The sequence below is a fragment of the Colletotrichum siamense genome (genome assembly GCF_013390195.1).
Source record: "Colletotrichum siamense strain Cg363 chromosome Unknown KSG_Cg363_contig02, whole genome shotgun sequence".
Lineage (NCBI taxonomy): Eukaryota > Fungi > Ascomycota > Sordariomycetes > Glomerellales > Glomerellaceae > Colletotrichum > Colletotrichum siamense.
This window is the reverse complement of record NW_023501015.1, coordinates 2,142,424-2,159,215: the sequence shown is the minus strand read 5'-3', so window position 1 is coordinate 2,159,215 and position 16,792 is coordinate 2,142,424. Positions and strand designations below refer to the sequence as shown.

The window sequence follows — 16,792 nt, the reverse complement described above, 5'->3', positions numbered from 1 at the left end:
ACAAAAAGCGCCTCGCATGTCTGACGGCGTCATAACGGCCAACACCCTAGGCATTTGGGGGCTAGCACGGCAAGATTGTCGCAAATGAAATCGGAGCTTGAGGCAGGCAAGGCGCCCGTAGGTAACAATGTGACTTGGCCATCCATGACAGTAAGATGGCTAAGCAGGCAGGCAATGCAGCCACAATTGAAATGGTCTCGTCTCCTGTTCACTGTGTCGCGGCTTTTCTCACCTCGTGCCCCACTATCCTCTGAGGAAGTACCTCGCATTGCATGTTGGAGGGCGGAAAGCAGGGTGACCAATCGTTCATCTGCAGCCTCACTAAACGAGAGTCTGTTTAACTCGGTCATTTCAGCTCTCTTAAGAAAATGAGAACCCACCCCGAGACCAAGACCTTTTGTGCTGATTCCTGCGGTCCCTGTCGTCTCACTGTCAGTCCGAAGAGGCCATCCCAAAAATGGCCGATCCTTTATCGATCGCCGCCAGCATCGCTGGTCTCATTTCGCTCGCCGACATCGTCTTCACCCGCCTGATCAAATACAAAAAGTCAGTCAAAGATGCCGAGAAAGAACTCGGTGACTTGGCGAAAGAGGTCAATCTCCTCGGAGGTGCCCTTAACAGCCTTGCTCGTCTAGCCAGAGCCCTGGAAGCAGGGTCCTTCGACAGCAACCTCCGCATGCACAATATCGAAGATTGCAGTGACAGCTTGACGGCAATGAACAAGGAGCTGAGCAAGATCGACCTGACATCCATCAGAACCAAACTTTTCCGCCCGATATCCTCGGATCAGGTCCGAGAATGGCTCGATTTGCTCTCCCGCCACAAGCAAAATATCAACTTGGCATTATCGGCGGATTCATTGGATGCCATGCTCAAGCTTCTCGCAAAAGAAGATGAACATGTTGAGGTTGCAAAAGAGACACGTCGCATCACAATCCGGATTGAGAAGGCCATGGAGGACAAGAGACTCCTGGAATTTTACGTGCAGCACAATCCCCAACCTAACTACGATATGAGTCTTCGTCTGCGTCATGGTAGAACTGGTCTATGGCTTACTCGACTTCCCCAATTTCGATACTGGCTGTCGAAACCTGGCTCTCGACTGTGGTTGAAGGGTATTCCTGGAGCCGGGAAAACTGTTCTTGCTGCTTCGATAATTGAAGCTGCGTTGGGACAATCCTCCGAGTCCATTGCATGCGCTTTCTTTTTCTGTGATTATAAAGTTACGGCTACGCAGAATATTGAGGCCATCATCTTGGCGATCGTCTACCAGCTGGGCTTGCAAAATGGCGAGGCCTACCAGTTACTGAAATATCACTACGAAGAACACCACCCAGTCAATGGACTTCCAAGACAGCCCAGCGAGGCAGAGTTGATGTCAATGCTCCACAACATCCTCAAGATATACAGCCACGTACATCTAGTCATTGATGGGCTTGACGAATGTGGCAAGTACACCGCCGATGTTGTTGGCGCACTTGCAAAAATCCCAAGGACGTCGCCAAATGTATCGATTGCCCTGTTAAGTCGCGACGAGGAAGAGGTCCGACATCATCTTCACGAAGACTTTGTTTCCATCGAAGTTGCCGCCCACAAACAAGACATAACTGAGTATATAACGGCAGAGATCGAAGAACGAACGAGAAATGGGAAGCTTGACCTTCATGACCCAGAACTGAAGGCAGATGCGCTTACAAGACTTGTTGATGGTGCAAACGGAATGTAAGTCTTGCTCTCCTATGATTCCACCATTTCAGCTACTAAATATCGACCCAAAGGTTTCGATGGGTAGCTTGTCAGCTTGACCATCTTTCAGAATGTGATTCCGCCCAGGAATGCCGGGATGCACTGCAATCACTTCCCCCGACCCTCAACGAAACCTATATTCGCATTCTAGAAAGGATTCCACAGAAAAAGACACGGCTTGTTCAACTTGCTTTGCATGCTATAGCCTTCGCGGACCCTGCATTAGAAATCCGCGAATTGCAACACCTTCTTTCGGTGCCAGAGCCTGGTTTCAGCCTTGAACCTCGTAATGTTATCAAGGAAGATTCTATTACAAAATATTGTAGTAGCCTCATACGTAAGTCAACGGATGGATCGCATTTTGAGTTCTCTCATTTTTCGGTCCGAGAGTTTCTCGAAACATGTTTGTTCCCCAGACCGGAACTCGAAATATTTCGCATCTCAGACCACACACATGGCCTCTTGTTAGCGGTGGAGTGTCTCAAGTATCTCCTGTTAGGCAACTTTTCTCGCCTCAGCGTCAATGAACTCCTTGTTATGGAAGAAACTGGCCAGCGCGACGACGACTATCCATTGTACATTCGCGCTGCAACAAGGTGGCACCACTACGCGTATGGACATTGGGAAGACCCGATCGTGGAAGCTCTGTCGAGGAGCCTTTTTGATCAGGCACGAACAACTTGCTTCTTCTCGTGGGCGAGCACATTCCTGGCTGACCAGGAGCTGGATGTGGACAAAGGCCTTCTGATAGCAGCCTTGATCAATGTCAACTTCACCACATTGCACATGGCAGCGGCGCTGCGGTTACCACAGATCTGTTCACATCTCTTAACGCAAGGCGTTGATGCGAACCTGGATAGTCCAATCGGTGGCCCTTTACAATGCGCGATACAGGGTTTGCGGTCCTTTACATATCTGAATAGCAACAGGATTTGGGACAACAGGTACTTGTATAACCAAGACGACAGTCATTCGATGGCTGCAGCGACAGTTGTCTCTATTCAAAATGCTGGAGGTTCACTACAATCCAGATGTATTCATAGCCACTGCGGGAAAAGTCTGCTACAGTTGGCGTTCTCTGTGGCTCAGCAAACACGTACCCTACTCCTTCCATCTCTGTTGATAAAGCTTGGTGCTACGATCGAAGAGGACGACGTCAGTAGCGCGAAAAAGCTTTTCGACGAGACGGGTGTTTACAGTAGGAACTTAGAGGGCCTTCAAGAATTAGTTGAGTCGCTGGAGAGCCATATCGCACAATCGCCAGGCCACGTCCGCCTGTATTCAATGGCTTGGAGGAAAGCTATGCACCTGAATGAAGAATTCACACGAAACACGGCCAAAGTTAACACTGTCATCAGCTTTACGCTGGCGGACTTGACAGAGCATGCCATTGCCGCAATCAAGAGTGGAAATCTACTACTCTTGCGCAAAATATTTCGAGACCCTCGCACAAATCTCAGCAATATTTCGGACGGTCAAGGCGGATCTTTATTGCACATGGCCCTGAGGGAGCAGCCTCGAACACAACCAGTGGCCATCTTCCAGAGTCTATTGGAAGAGGGATTTGATGCTTTGAAAACTGATTGGCTGGGAAAACAGCCTATGCATGTATGGAGATGGGAACTATGCCCCGAAATGTTTGATGATGTGGCTCGCATGCTTGCCGACAGAGGTGCTACCTGTTCGATCAAAGATTCCAAAGGACGCAATGTTCTTCACAGTCAAGTCGGTTCAAGGCATTTACTGGAAGCCATACTGAAATTTCAATCGCCAGTTGAGGTTAAGAAAGCGATGGAAGCCACAGACGACATGGGGCACACGCCGCTTGCGCTGTGTCTCACTGAAGGGAAAAGAGATTCGGCGACTATCTTGGCCAAGTACAGCACTATCACTTCGTCGATGGTGAAGACCTCGACTGGATTTCTTGGACTTATCGTCAGAGCGAACGCTGAGACTCTTCTCGATATCCTCCCATGCTTCAACGATGCTGACATCTGCTCCGAGGGAGAAAACCCACTTCTGCAGCTTGGTCCCGATGCCACACTAAGCTTCATCCGTCGAATAAAAACACTATATCCCAACGTCTGCAGTCGGGAGATGCATAGGGATACAGTGTTACAGGCATATCTTCAGCGATGCCTTGAGTCAGCAAAGACTGGTGGTCCTCGCTACTCTAATTTGGACCCGGCGATCTTAGACGAGCTATCAATGCTGGATTCCTCTCGCAGTGCACCGTGCTTCTCGGCGACCGTCATGGAAGGCGCGCAGGCCACGTGGGCAACGCTTGCCGCCGTCGCCGTCCAAGACAGATCGGCCTTCAACCCTGTTCCCCCGTGGGTAACCCCGCGTCTTACACAATGCCCGACGATTATCAACTCCCTCCTCCGACTTGGGTATTTCGAAGTATTTGAAGAATTCACGGGGAAATCCGGTGCGTTACCACTACTTGATGCGCCATTACAATTCAATCTCTCGAGTTCCTTCAAACATATCCGGACAATCTTATGGGACATCCTCCCGAGAACGAAGTACTGGTCTAGCATTCAGCATCATAGACGACTCGTACAAATACTGGGAACATCATTCTTAGAGAACGATTTCGAGCTTGCAGAACTTTTGCTCAAGAAAGGAGTCAGCATACATGACAGGCCTGACACATCATTTCCCGAAACGCCTCTAGAGTTAGTCTTCAAACATGTACGAAGCACCCCGCAAGACGAAACAGCGAAGATGATTGATTTAGCGCTGGCGTATGCTGATATGTCTCGACTGGATGAATATAATCCTGACAGTGGTTGCGCCCCGATACATGTTTTGGGAGGCGGTAGAGCAGAATGGGTCGTACGAAAGCTCGTCGACAGAGGTGCAAATCCTAATTTGCGCGTCAACTCACCTCCGCATGCTCCTCCAATCGTCCATCATCTCTGCCATAATGCCCCGGACTGCGCCACGGCTATATTTAGAAGTGGCGGAGACCCAACCTTGACAGACGACAATGGTTTTGATGCCGCTTTGGCCGCTTCTTTCCACGACGCAGTAAGTTTCTTATCAGACATCATGCCCAATTCTACCAGCGCCATTATAAACTGGAGCTCGACATGTTCTATGAGTATTTGGGAGTATGAACGAGGAAAGAATCTGGGAGGCCTGAACGCTCTTCATGTCGGGGCTGCAGGTGGCTCAGTCGGGGCATTGCGGTTCTACCTGGATAACAACCTGCTGGAAGACATCAATGCCAAAGCCGACGACGACTTGACACCATTGCACTTAGCGACAATCAATGGCCATATTCGAGCTGTGGCATATCTTTGCTCACGTGGATGTGATGTCAACGCTTGCGCAGTAGATGGGAGGTCTTCGCTGCATTTTGCAGCCCAAGGGGAGAGTATGCCGATCGCCAGGGTCCTTTTGCAGGCTGGATGCAAGCCAAAGAGGGACGCAGCAGGATTGTTTCCTTCCTTCTATGCCCCAAAGAAGAACAAAAGTCAAGCACAGTGGTTCCGGTCTAGTGACACAGACGACGAAGCTGTCGCAAACATGCCTCTGCCATCTCGTACTGTACAAAAGAGGCGTCACCAAGCACTCGCAGATTTATGCGAAGAAGCGATTGAATATGATGACATCGAGATACTTGAGGATTTGCGGCAGGAGAATTGCAGTTTTGAAATGCCTCTCAACAGCTGCAAAGGCTGCTCACCGCTCATCCAAGCAATCGCTCTACGCCGAACGAGGATCATCAGGTGGTTGCTACGAAACGAAGCCGACATCACAAGAGAGGTCTGTCATGTAACACGTCGTGTTTCTGCGATGCATATGGTCTTGCAGACGAGTGAGTTGAACGATTTGCTTCCCGAGTGTCTGGAGTGCTACACAAAAAGTGGAGGTCATATTGCAGGCGCGGTCCCTGGGCTTCTTGCCATTGCAGTGGAGGCTGGAAATGTCGATGGACTAAAAATCGTACTTGAGACTTTGAAATCGCCTCGAGAGACAACCCAGTGAGTTTGCGAAGTCAGCATTGAAGATAATAGTCGCTTACATATCCCAGAGGGCCTTTTATGCCGCACCTATCGGTCGCAGAGGCGCTGGCTCAAGTCGACTCCAATGGATGGTCACCTTTGCATCGTGCAGCATTTGAAGGAAGCTTAAAATCCGTTGAGGTTTTGCTTGAGTATGGAGCAGATATTAATGCGATGGGTTCGAGATTGTACGGGACACCCCTTGGCTGCGCCATCAGATCTCCAAAAGAGGACCGGTCCGCTATCGCCCTTCTACTGATCAGGATGCGCGCAAAACTCGATTATCGCGACTGTTACGGCCAGACAGCCCTTTTGCAAGCAGTAGATAACGATCGGATTGATATCATCAAACAACTACTCGATGCGAACGCTGATCTAACGGTCACGGACTCCGACAACTCCTCCATTCTGGATCTTCTATCATTCGATTCTGAGCATAGTTGTGCGCTGTTTGCCCGTTTTTTTCATCTCGGAGTCCAGATACACAGACAAGAATCATCGTGGTACAGCGGGTCCCCTTTTCATTATGCCATTTGCGAAACTGCCTTCACCTCGTTGATCGTGAACTCGAGCGTTCGCTTGGAGGATAGCTCCGTATTCCCATGGACCACAGATCCATCGGGCCCAGCATGGATTACTAGCGCTTACCCACACTATCTGAAAAGATACGGCTACAACGCTTTGCGCAAGTTCGCGAACCTCAAGCCGTCCCAGGGTTGGACCCCTTTGTGTATTTCGGCATCGATCGGAAATATGTCGATGATGAAGAACATCATAGACTTGGGTGCTGATGTCAACCTTGAAGGATCTCCGTCTGGTTCAGCGTTAATGGCTGCTTGTGTAGCTGGACAGAACGAGTGCGTCAAGTATTTGGTCCGCCATGGTGCGTGGCTGACATACCATGGACGACGAGGCTTTCGATCTGTATTTGCTGCTTCTAACATGAACCATGATATTCTTGACTGGTTGCTAGTCAAACGCTTCATCGACCAGAAACAACTATTGTCAGGGTCCTCTGAGCCATCAATAAGGGAGAAAGACTATAAGAGCTTCACGTGGGGTGGTCCAATCAAGATGGGGTTAGTAATTAGTGGGATGATGGAGAGGCATCCAAACCAATCTTCTCGAGACTATTGGTCGTGGTTGATGAAAGAGAAAACGGGACTCAACGGAAAGATCCCGCCGTTTGACATGGGACAACGTACGGCATGGCCCACGAACTTGATTCCAGCCGAGACTGTGAGGATTCACCCGGGTGGCTACTCAACGCAGAAGAAATATGCGCAGAGATCTCAACCAGTGCCTCAGCTTTTGTTCGATGGGTTGCTATGGTACACAAGTTGGGCTGGGTAGACCTTGCGTTTATACTCCTCGCCCCTTTTCGGCGATGCGTCGCTAACAATGGATGTTCATTGATACTAAGCATTTATCTTCTGTTCCATAACCCTTCAATCGGGAATTGATTTAACATGGGAAGGTGTGGCGAAGTCGAATAAAATAGCATTTCGGTGGCCCGGTCATGTGTTTCACCTGTTACGGTTAACCGCTTGTTCGACTTCGGGAATCCCGTCGTGGTTACTGAATTGTATGGCGCACTAGGGAGGACTTGATGGGCTTCTAAGAGGATCTTTCACTACGCTAGTAACTGCCTGAAAAAGCATCTGTACTTCGACAACCAAACTCTGTCCCATTTCACAGACCCCGAAGAAATTGTAGTTGCAGTATTCATACTGACCCCGGGACATAGTCATAGACCAGCTCTGGGAAGCTCACCTGCCTTGATTGTTTTGAAGTGACTCCCTTTAATCGTGCGAAATCTGAACTGCTCTCTCTCCGCCTGTAGGGGCGTGGGCAGCTCTGGTATGATACTGACACACTCTAGCTTCAAGAATGGCGTATGGCCTTCGGATGACATGTCTTCCAACTCGTCAAGAAAATCCAGTTGATCAATCCTATAAAGTTCTTGGTATACTGGATCATACGGTCTGTCAGATCTCGCATCATCCAAGTCCCACAGTCTGATGTCCAAGATCCTGAGATTCTTGAAATGATCCCTGAGAAGCCCAAAGGCCAGTCGCCAAGGACCCTTCTTTGAGTCATCTTCGAAGGCCGCGTTGCGGGCATCAATGACCACGTGCTGTATTCTTTCACATAGATCTCGTGGCATGGGCCATTCTTTCTCTGTGATGTTCCGTTTTCGAGTGACGAGGACTGGTCCTGGGCCCTTGTGGTCGCCAGTCCAGCTGCGCTCGGCTTGCATCGATCCGTTCCAGTCAACCTCCACAAAGTCGTGCGAAGAATTGAATGGGATAGAATCTGGCTGCGGTTCTCCAAAGTAGGTGATTGCCAACGCTCTCGTTTCCCGGCTGACTGCGTAGAGAGGCACGCTCGACCACGATCTGTAGGGTTGAAAGTGAATTTGCGGCCCTTCTCTCCATTCCAGATCGATAACGACATTTCCCTCCATTACGGTAGGAGTTTGCGACATGAGCATGATCTTGTCTCTGAGCTCTTTTGGAAGGTCCATGAACACCGGAAATGTCGTCAAAGCGGGTCGACTTGGTCCATCATTGTTTTCTTGGCGTTCATCAGTCGGCGGGTCTATGACCATTTGGAACGGCCGATATGATTTTGGTAGTCGCTTAGGATGGTAGGGGTGGCATCGCATATGCCTTCGTGCCTTTAGAATGACGTCGGGCCATCTCTTGCGATTTGTCGAGTCAATTGCGATTTCAAGGTTGCCCTTAATCTGTGGTTCATTTGCATCGTACAGTTCTTCTGGTGACGCTTGTGTCGGAGCTTTGGTCTCTCGCGGAGCAATAAACCTGGAGAAAAAAGACTTCATTTTCAAGGAGATGGAGTTGAGTATCGGCGGTGAGGAAATGGTCGGCATGGGCCGGTCTCGAAAGCAGGCGAGGTGTCGTCCTTTTATCATCCCATTCTTGTCGACCCTTCAGCTGAAGACACGTTGACTTGAGTCAGGTCCTGCCAAGGCAGCACTTGAGGCGACATTCGGACAGGATTACTCATCCTCTATTGAGGTAAACTGTGGTTTCAAAGCCTGTGGGCCGTGGCAGTGTACCTGGGCGTGATCTTCGCCATTGTAATGCGCCCACCGGCAGCCCCATTCAAGAGGCATGGTAGCGAGAAAAACGCCTTACCTGGCCCTTTGATAGCGATAGGCATTTTCGTCCTTGCACTCATGCAGGCGAGGCATCAAGCAGGCCTCCGCAATGACCGATCAGACGGTGAGTGTTCATGAGCGAAGTGATGTTGACTTGAAGTCTTCCACAGCATCAGTCGCTCTCAACATGGGTATAACGAATTGGCAAGAGAAAATGATTGACTATTGTACGAACTCAAAAGTGAACCCAACGTAAAGTACTTAAATGTCGAAAACGCCAATATACATCCTCCGATTATCTACAAGTTTCCAATGGTCTTGGTCTTGCATCCAACTACCGGTAGCGGAAGCCGCAACAGCAGACTGCTTGTAATGACGCTGAGGCTACTCAAAGCCATTGCAAGTGCCGCCCAAACTGGATCCAATCTCGTGTTACTTCCGTTCGTCTTGATCGGGTACAGGACACCTGCGGCGATAGGCAGAGCAACGAGGTTGTAGACCAAAGCCCATGCAAAGTTGAACTTGACACGTCTGAACACCGCTCGACTGAGACTCGTGAGTGTGAGAAGCGTCGCAAGGCTAGAGTTGATGAGAACAAAATCGGCAGCAGAGATAGCGACGTCGGAACCTGAGCCAATGGCAATGCCAACGTCTGCGACAGTCAATGCAGGAGAGTCATTGATGCCATCTCCAACCATGGCCACGGTCGGCCGCCGGTACCTGGAGTTCCCAATGCCCAGAAAGGATTCGACCTTGATCTGGCTCTTCTGCAGGTACTCAATCTTCTCTGTCTTCTGCTCAGGAAGCACGCCGGCGATGATGTGGTCCTCCGGGATGCCGACCATAGCACCAACAGCTCTTGCGGTCTTGGCGTTGTCTCCAGAGAGCATCCACACGTCGATACCCTGCTCTCGTAGAGCATCCAAAACCGGCTTCGCCTCTGGGCGAATAGCATCCGAAACAGCGAAAATGGCTAGAGGATTCCATCTGACACCGTTGTCGGACGAGACGAATTTGCCAGCAGCGAGAACCACGGACTTGGCTTGGCTCTTCCAACTGTCTAGTTTCTCCAACGTTTGCTCATCAAAAATGGCTCCGTGATCAGCCATCAGGGCTTCATTTCCAACAATGATCTCGAACGGAGCCGAGAAAGAAGCGCCTGTAAAGGTGCCCTTGATACCCTTTCCAGGAACCTCTGTAATGCTTGTTGACTTGAAGCTATTCCGGCGTTGAGGTCCGCAGAAAGTGGTGATAGCTTTGGCGATTGGGTGGCTGCTGTTGCTCTCAAGCTCCACCAAGCAGCCGAGGATGATGTTCTCATCCCAAGCACCCTTTTGGGCGTCGTCGATAGCGAGGATACGGTGGTCAGTGAGCGTGGGTTCTCCACCCTCGGTCAAGGTGCCAGTCTTGTCGAAAACGATGATGTCCAGGTTACTGGCTTCCTGAAAGGCTTCACCTCCGCCCTTGGCCAGAATGCCATGCTTCGCAGCAAGCCCGCCACCGACAAAAAGTGCAGTCGGAGCAGCAAGACCAATACCGCATGGGCAAGCGATAACAAACACGGCTATGGCGAATTGAAGAGACCAGAATGGCCAACCTCCAACAACGACATCTTTGTAGTCTGCTGGCAGGCGACCCGCAAGTCCAAGACCAAGCCAGATTAGCCAGGTTGCAATGGCGATGAGTGTGACGACTGGGACGAAGTGGCCAGTGATAGAGTCAGCCACACGCTCAATCGGAGCGCGTCGAGCCTGGCCATCCCGTACGACTTTGATGATCTGATCGAGGAGGGAATCCCCAGAAGCGCCGGTAATCTGCATGGTGATCGGGCCACCGTTGTTGACGGTGCCAGAGTAAATGTAATCGCCCAGTCGCTTCTCCACAGGTTTTGACTCGCCTGTTAGGCTGGACTCGACAAATTCGGCGTTAAAGCCATCGATGAGGACACCGTCCCATGGCGGTGAGCCACCATGGACAACTCTCACTCGATCGCCGCAGTCAAGTAGGTCGACGCCGATGGTCTTGACCTGACTCTCCCCGTTCTGATCATCTAGAAGCAGCAGCGCGTCCTTGGGTCTCAAGGTCCCCAACTTTGACACTGCTTCACCAGTCTTTGCCTTGCTGTAGGCTTCGATCACGCGACCCACTAATAAGAACAGAGTCAAGAAGACGACGGCATCCATGTGCGAAGGTCTGGACTGCATCTCCATATGATGATTGTTAGTCGCCGCGATGACAATCTCTGCGATCGAGCTGAAGTAGGCGATGGTTGTGGCGAAGCTAACAAGCATGTCCATGCTACCAAAGCGGTAAAGACGGCGCAGAATGGGAACAGGGCTGCCAGGTCGCCAGAGGGAGTACAGTTCCTTGATCGCCCGTCGATGAAAGACATCGGCAGCAAAGAAGTAAACAGGTGTCGCCATTATCAACAGAGACCACTCGGCTCGCGAGACACCATTGAGCGGCTGCATCAGATAGTGTCTCCCGTGGTTCTCTGGTGACACGAGATTCATGTAGACGATGCCGATGATCAGGGTCGGAATCGCGGCAACGAAGCAAAGCAAAACGCGAAGCATCAGACGAAATCGTGTGCGGTGCATCATCTGCTGTGACCTCTCCTCCATGGTGGGTGGATGGTAGACCGTGGGTACGAAGGCGCCGTCAGTGCCCATGATGGACTCGAGGATAGCCCTGACGGTGAAGTCTGGAGCCTGAGGTACGTATGTGACTGTGAATATGGGGTTTTCGAGTGTTCCCTGTTCTTTGACCGACAGCCTATCCCCGAAAGGTGAGAATGCGGCCAAGACGCGTCCTGGGCAGTGTGCACAGTACATGCCGGTGACTCTGATGGAGAGTACTCTGTGGGAATCTTTCGACTGATCACTATTGACCTCTATAAGATTATTCGGAGTGGCTTCGTATCCAAGATCCTCAATTGTAGAGACGATGTTTGTCGGCAACGCCAGCCCATCGCAGCGTTAATTGAGCTGGGCGTGCCTTATGTAATTAGTGATTATGTAAGGCGCTGGCCTCTGCGATTAATGCTGTAATTGCAGCTACTGCCTCTAACATAGTTAACCTTATATATATTACTACTAATGTAGTTAATATAATATGATATTTGCTACCTATAGTACCTTACTAGCTAGCTAGTTTTATAAGATTAATACTAATTAGTAGTTAACTTTATAGTTACTATTATATAATATATTAATTAACTATAGATTAGTAAGGTTTTAGAAGAGGTAGTCTTATTAATATTTATTTAGATTTATTCTATTTAGAAATACTTAATTAATTAATTTATATTAATAAAGTAGTTATAATTTTAAGAAAAAATAGCTTATATTACTTAAGCTACTTTAAACTTACCCTCTTCTAATCTCTAAGAAGAGTATATTAATATTAATATTACTAATATTAGTAAAATTAAGTAATATCTCTCTATAATATTAATAATAGTAGGATTATAATAATAGCCCCTATAGCTTCTAATCTTATATTTAATAGAAGTAGTTATAATATAACCTAAGGGATAGTCTATTTTACTTAGAACGTTCTTAGTAATTACTCTTTTTTCTTACTTAAAGAGCGTTTATTATATATTTAACCCTTAATATTAATTTTAGCTTATTAATTTATAATTAATAGTAGAGTTAACTACTTATTTTACTTTTAACTACTTTACTTAGCTTCTTACCTCTTATAAGTAGAGTTTTTATACTAAATAAGTAAATAAGAGATTATTCTATTTTTAATAGCTTTTAACTACTTTCTTCTTTACTAAGTTAATATTAATAGTAAATAGCTACTTTAAGCTTATTTAATAATAACTACCTATATATATAGCATATAGTATACCTTATTATAAGATTTTCCTATTATTTAACTACTAAATACTAACTACTAACTATTAGCTATAAGAGAATTTTTTACTATTTTTTACTTTTAATAACTTATACTCTTTTTATAATATTATTATATAGCTTTTTTGCTTCTTCTATAATATTACTATATTATCTCTTTATTTTTAGGATTTTACTACTTTATTAATAATATTACTTATTAAACTTATTTACTCTCTTATTAATACTTACCCTTAGTATTCTTTTCTATATAGTTAACTAACTTTTAGTTTATTATAGAGATCTTTTTTAACTTTTATACCTCTATTTTTAATTACTATTAAGCTATATTAAGTTAAGTAAAAGTAATAAAGTAGTAAATTATCTATTAGATAAATAAGCTTTAGCTACTATAATATTTAGTAAGCTCTTTATAACTATAGTATAGTAATTTTTGCTTATAATTTAACTTAATACTTTACTTTATTAGGAATATTAATACTTACCCCTTTATACTTTTAATAATTTATATAACTTCTTAAATAATTATTATTAAGCTTCTTTAATTATATCTAAATTATTTACTATAGCTTCTCTAAGAAACCCTCTAAGTAACCCTTTAGCTTCTTTAGCCTCTTTAGTGCTTCTAGCTAATAACTACTTTATCTCTATCCTTATTAGAGTTTATAGTATAATTAACTATAGTATTTAGGGTAAGCTTAGTAATATTAATATAAAATTAGATATTATTATTTAGGGTTAAGTAGTTTTATATTTTTTATTTAATATAAAGTATTACTAACTTAATAGCCTTATTAGTTCTACTTTCTAAAGTTAAGCTTTTATTAATTTTAAAGATATATTAGAATCTATTTTTAACTACTATAATAGGGCTATTATAAAGGAATTTAGGGACTTCTTTATTACTAATAAGGTTTATATTATATAAGATAGTAAATCTATTACTTCTAATATCTATATTACTCTTTATTAAGACTTCTATTATTAGTTTAATAAGGATATTAATAATAAAATAGCTAAGTTTCCCTCTCTTAAGAAAGCTATTAAGGATATTAACTTCTTTAATAATATTAAAGGTATTAAACTAAAGCTATTAGTATCTTTTAGCTATACCTCTTTATATATAGCCCTATTTTTTAAACTAATTTAGTATAAATTAAGCCCTATTAGAACTTATTAGTTAACTACTTTTACTTATCTAAGAGGGCTTAATATTAACTTTAATAAGGGTAATATACTTAACTTTATTATACTTAATTAGCTATCCCCTTATTAACTTATAGATCTTATAAAGTTATATAATAATAATATATAATTTAGAGGTAATATATATAATATCTTTAACTCTAAGCTTCTAATCTTTAAGAACTCTTATATTAAAACTAGTATTGGCCTCTGGCCAGCTACTGTGACTTTTACCTGGAACCTGTACTGCAACGACCTCCGACTTCACCCTTCAGCTAACGGCCTACTGGTCACGTGATCGCCCTGGATTTCTGCTCGGCCAGACAGTCCCGCAGATCGCTATCTCTTCGGCCCCATTTCCCCTACACGCGCTTAGGTGCGCTATCACAATCTCATCACCTTTAACGTCACTTCGACAATAACTTCACAACTTTGACTAGGTTTAATTACTACAGACTTTCTCCAGCCTTCTAACCTATCTACTAACCCTCACGCACACCCTCTATCAGCTCAGCCGTCTTTTCTGCTGCCTACGCTGCATCAGTCTATATTCGTCAACAACGCCTGCGATATCACAGCAGTTAGCCTAGTTAACTTACTAGCTACACCGCCCTACTAAGGATGTCGTTAAAGTAGGTATAAATGCTAGGATTAGCAGTAAATACGTTTATATTGTTAAGCGAGAGGCTTTGCTGAAGCAGGTAAGCAGCCTCTACGCTATTACTGCTAAGGTTAGCCTCTAGGACCTTAAAGTAGGACTTAGCTATAGCTATCTAGTCCCTAAAGCTCTATATATTAAAGGGCGTCGTTTTACTGATTGCTGTAAGCCTGGCCCTGTGGTTAGTATTAATCTTAGTGTCTTGGGGTATGCCTTAGGTAAAGCTTTGCAGCATGAGATCCTATGGATTAGGCAGGATAGAACATATTGTGAAGGAATCTAGGTAGTTTGCTTAGTGAGGAATAGGCTTAAGGCTTAGCGCGAGCGGCGTCTTAAGTATGTAGCTAAGATAAGCTTTTCCATAGTTAAAGACCTTGTGAAGCTATCTCTAGTATATATCTCGCTTATGAGTTACGCGGGTGAGGCTGTTAACCTTGCTGGCAACAAAGCTATCATCAACAAGGCTGACAGCTATAATAGGCGAGTTAGGGTTAGCGCAGGCAGTTATTCCAGACCCTTAGGTATATATACTGCGAAGCTACTGGACTGGGCACTAACTGAGGTGCTTTTACTGCTTTTTCCCCTACTGTGAAAACCCCTACTAGGTGGGCTTGAAACTTCCTCAACATATTAAAACTAGTATTAACTAGTTTTAAACTTTAAGTACCTTCTCTATTATACTTAAAAGTAAAGTATTTAATTACTACTATAATAAGCTCTATAGTAATAATATACCTATTAACCTTATTAGATTAGTTACTAAAGTTAAAGCCTACTTTAAAACTAAAAAGTTATATTAAGTATATCTCTCTAAATAGTATAATACTACCTTTAACTATATAATCCTTAAAAACTTTAGTAAGACTAAAATAGAGTACTTTAAAATAGTTTTTAATAAACTTATTACTATTTAGTATACCCTCTCTATTATTTATTATTCTAATAATACTTTTTATAACTAAATCCTTAATACTTATTAAGGTATACTTAAGTATAATTATACTCTTATAAGCCCTACTAAGGACTATAAAAGTATTACTAACTAGCTTAGATTATCTATTAGTATTATAATATAAAGCTAAGCTTATAAGTACTTCATAATAAATCTAGCTTTAGTTAATAATTAATACTAAATTAATCACTAATATAATAGCTATAGCTATAGCTTTTAATTTAGCTATTATTTATATATACTTTATAGTTAATATTACTTTTAACTTATACTTCTTAAATCTAAGAAGAAGTACTATATTTATAGTAAAATAAGCTACTAGTTAATAAAACACCTTACTAAAGATTACTATAAAGCTTTTAACTACTTTAAGTAAATATATATTAATAAGGATACTTCTACTCCTACTTTTAATTACTTTCTAGTATAGTATAAAAGCGTTAAGAGTATTAATAACCTTCTTATTAATAGCTATAATAAGGATATATTAAACTACTTTAGCACTCTTAATATTAATAACTCTAATACTAAAAATAGTTAGTATAGATTAGAAGGCTTAGATAATAAAAATTAATAATTTCTCACTCCTTATTTTGCTAGTATTACTTTTAATAGCTTTAAAGTTATTAATACGTTAAGTAATAATACTACCTTTTATACTATTACTAAATAGGATTAATATACTATAGTTAAGCTTAAAGAATATACTTTATAGTTCTCTCTTAAGGGAAAATATAAGTTAATAATTTTTTAAAGTATTCTACTTAATATTAATACCTCTAAATATTTAATAATAAGCTAACTTTAAGTTTTTATACTTTAATAATTAATATTAAACCTTAAAGTTAATACTATAAAAGTAGCTACTATTAGATTTAGCTTTAGTAACTCTATCTACTTACTAAGATCTATTAAAGTCTTTATACTATTTAATCTTATTACTTTCTATATTATATTAATAAATATACTTTTCTTATATTACTTTTATAATATAAATAAAATAGAAGTTATATTTAATAACCTTAATAATATTATAAAGTAGAAAAACCTTAAAGTTTTAGTTATCTATAAATAGGGGTATCCCTAAATACTTCTCTAATAAGAATAGTTAATTACTTATTACTACTTTAGTAAGGTTAAATTTTAATAACTCTATTACTATTTTAGCTACTTATTAGTTATTAGATTTTAATATATCTTTACTAAAGCTAGGTATAAAGTTAATAAAAGCCTTTTTATCTATCT

The 16,792-nt window shown here is 43.3% G+C and overlaps 3 protein-coding genes across 3 annotated transcripts; 1 reads left to right on the top strand and 2 right to left on the bottom strand.

Annotated features, from left to right (window-relative positions):
* Positions 1–457: 457 nt before the first annotated feature.
* On the top strand, positions 458–1,726 carry CGCS363_v002567 (Vegetative incompatibility protein HET-E-1; the record flags this gene model as incomplete). The annotated part of the gene is made up of 1 exon (XM_036634416.1): positions 458–1,726. The coding sequence occupies one exon, from the start codon at positions 458–460 to the stop codon at positions 1,724–1,726; it is 1,269 nt and encodes a 422-aa protein (XP_036500768.1).
* Positions 1,727–7,509: 5,783 nt separating this feature from the next.
* CGCS363_v002566 (uncharacterized protein) lies at positions 7,510–8,373 on the bottom strand (the record flags this gene model as incomplete). The annotated part of the gene is made up of 1 exon (XM_036634415.1): positions 7,510–8,373. The coding sequence occupies one exon, from the start codon at positions 8,371–8,373 to the stop codon at positions 7,510–7,512; it is 864 nt and encodes a 287-aa protein (XP_036499810.1).
* An 812-nt stretch (positions 8,374–9,185) lies between these two features.
* Positions 9,186–11,558, bottom strand: HMA5-1 (putative copper-transporting ATPase HMA5; the record flags this gene model as incomplete). Its single annotated transcript, XM_036634414.1, has 1 exon — positions 9,186–11,558. The coding sequence occupies one exon, from the start codon at positions 11,556–11,558 to the stop codon at positions 9,186–9,188; it is 2,373 nt and encodes a 790-aa protein (XP_036500769.1).
* Positions 11,559–16,792: the final 5,234 nt, after the last annotated feature.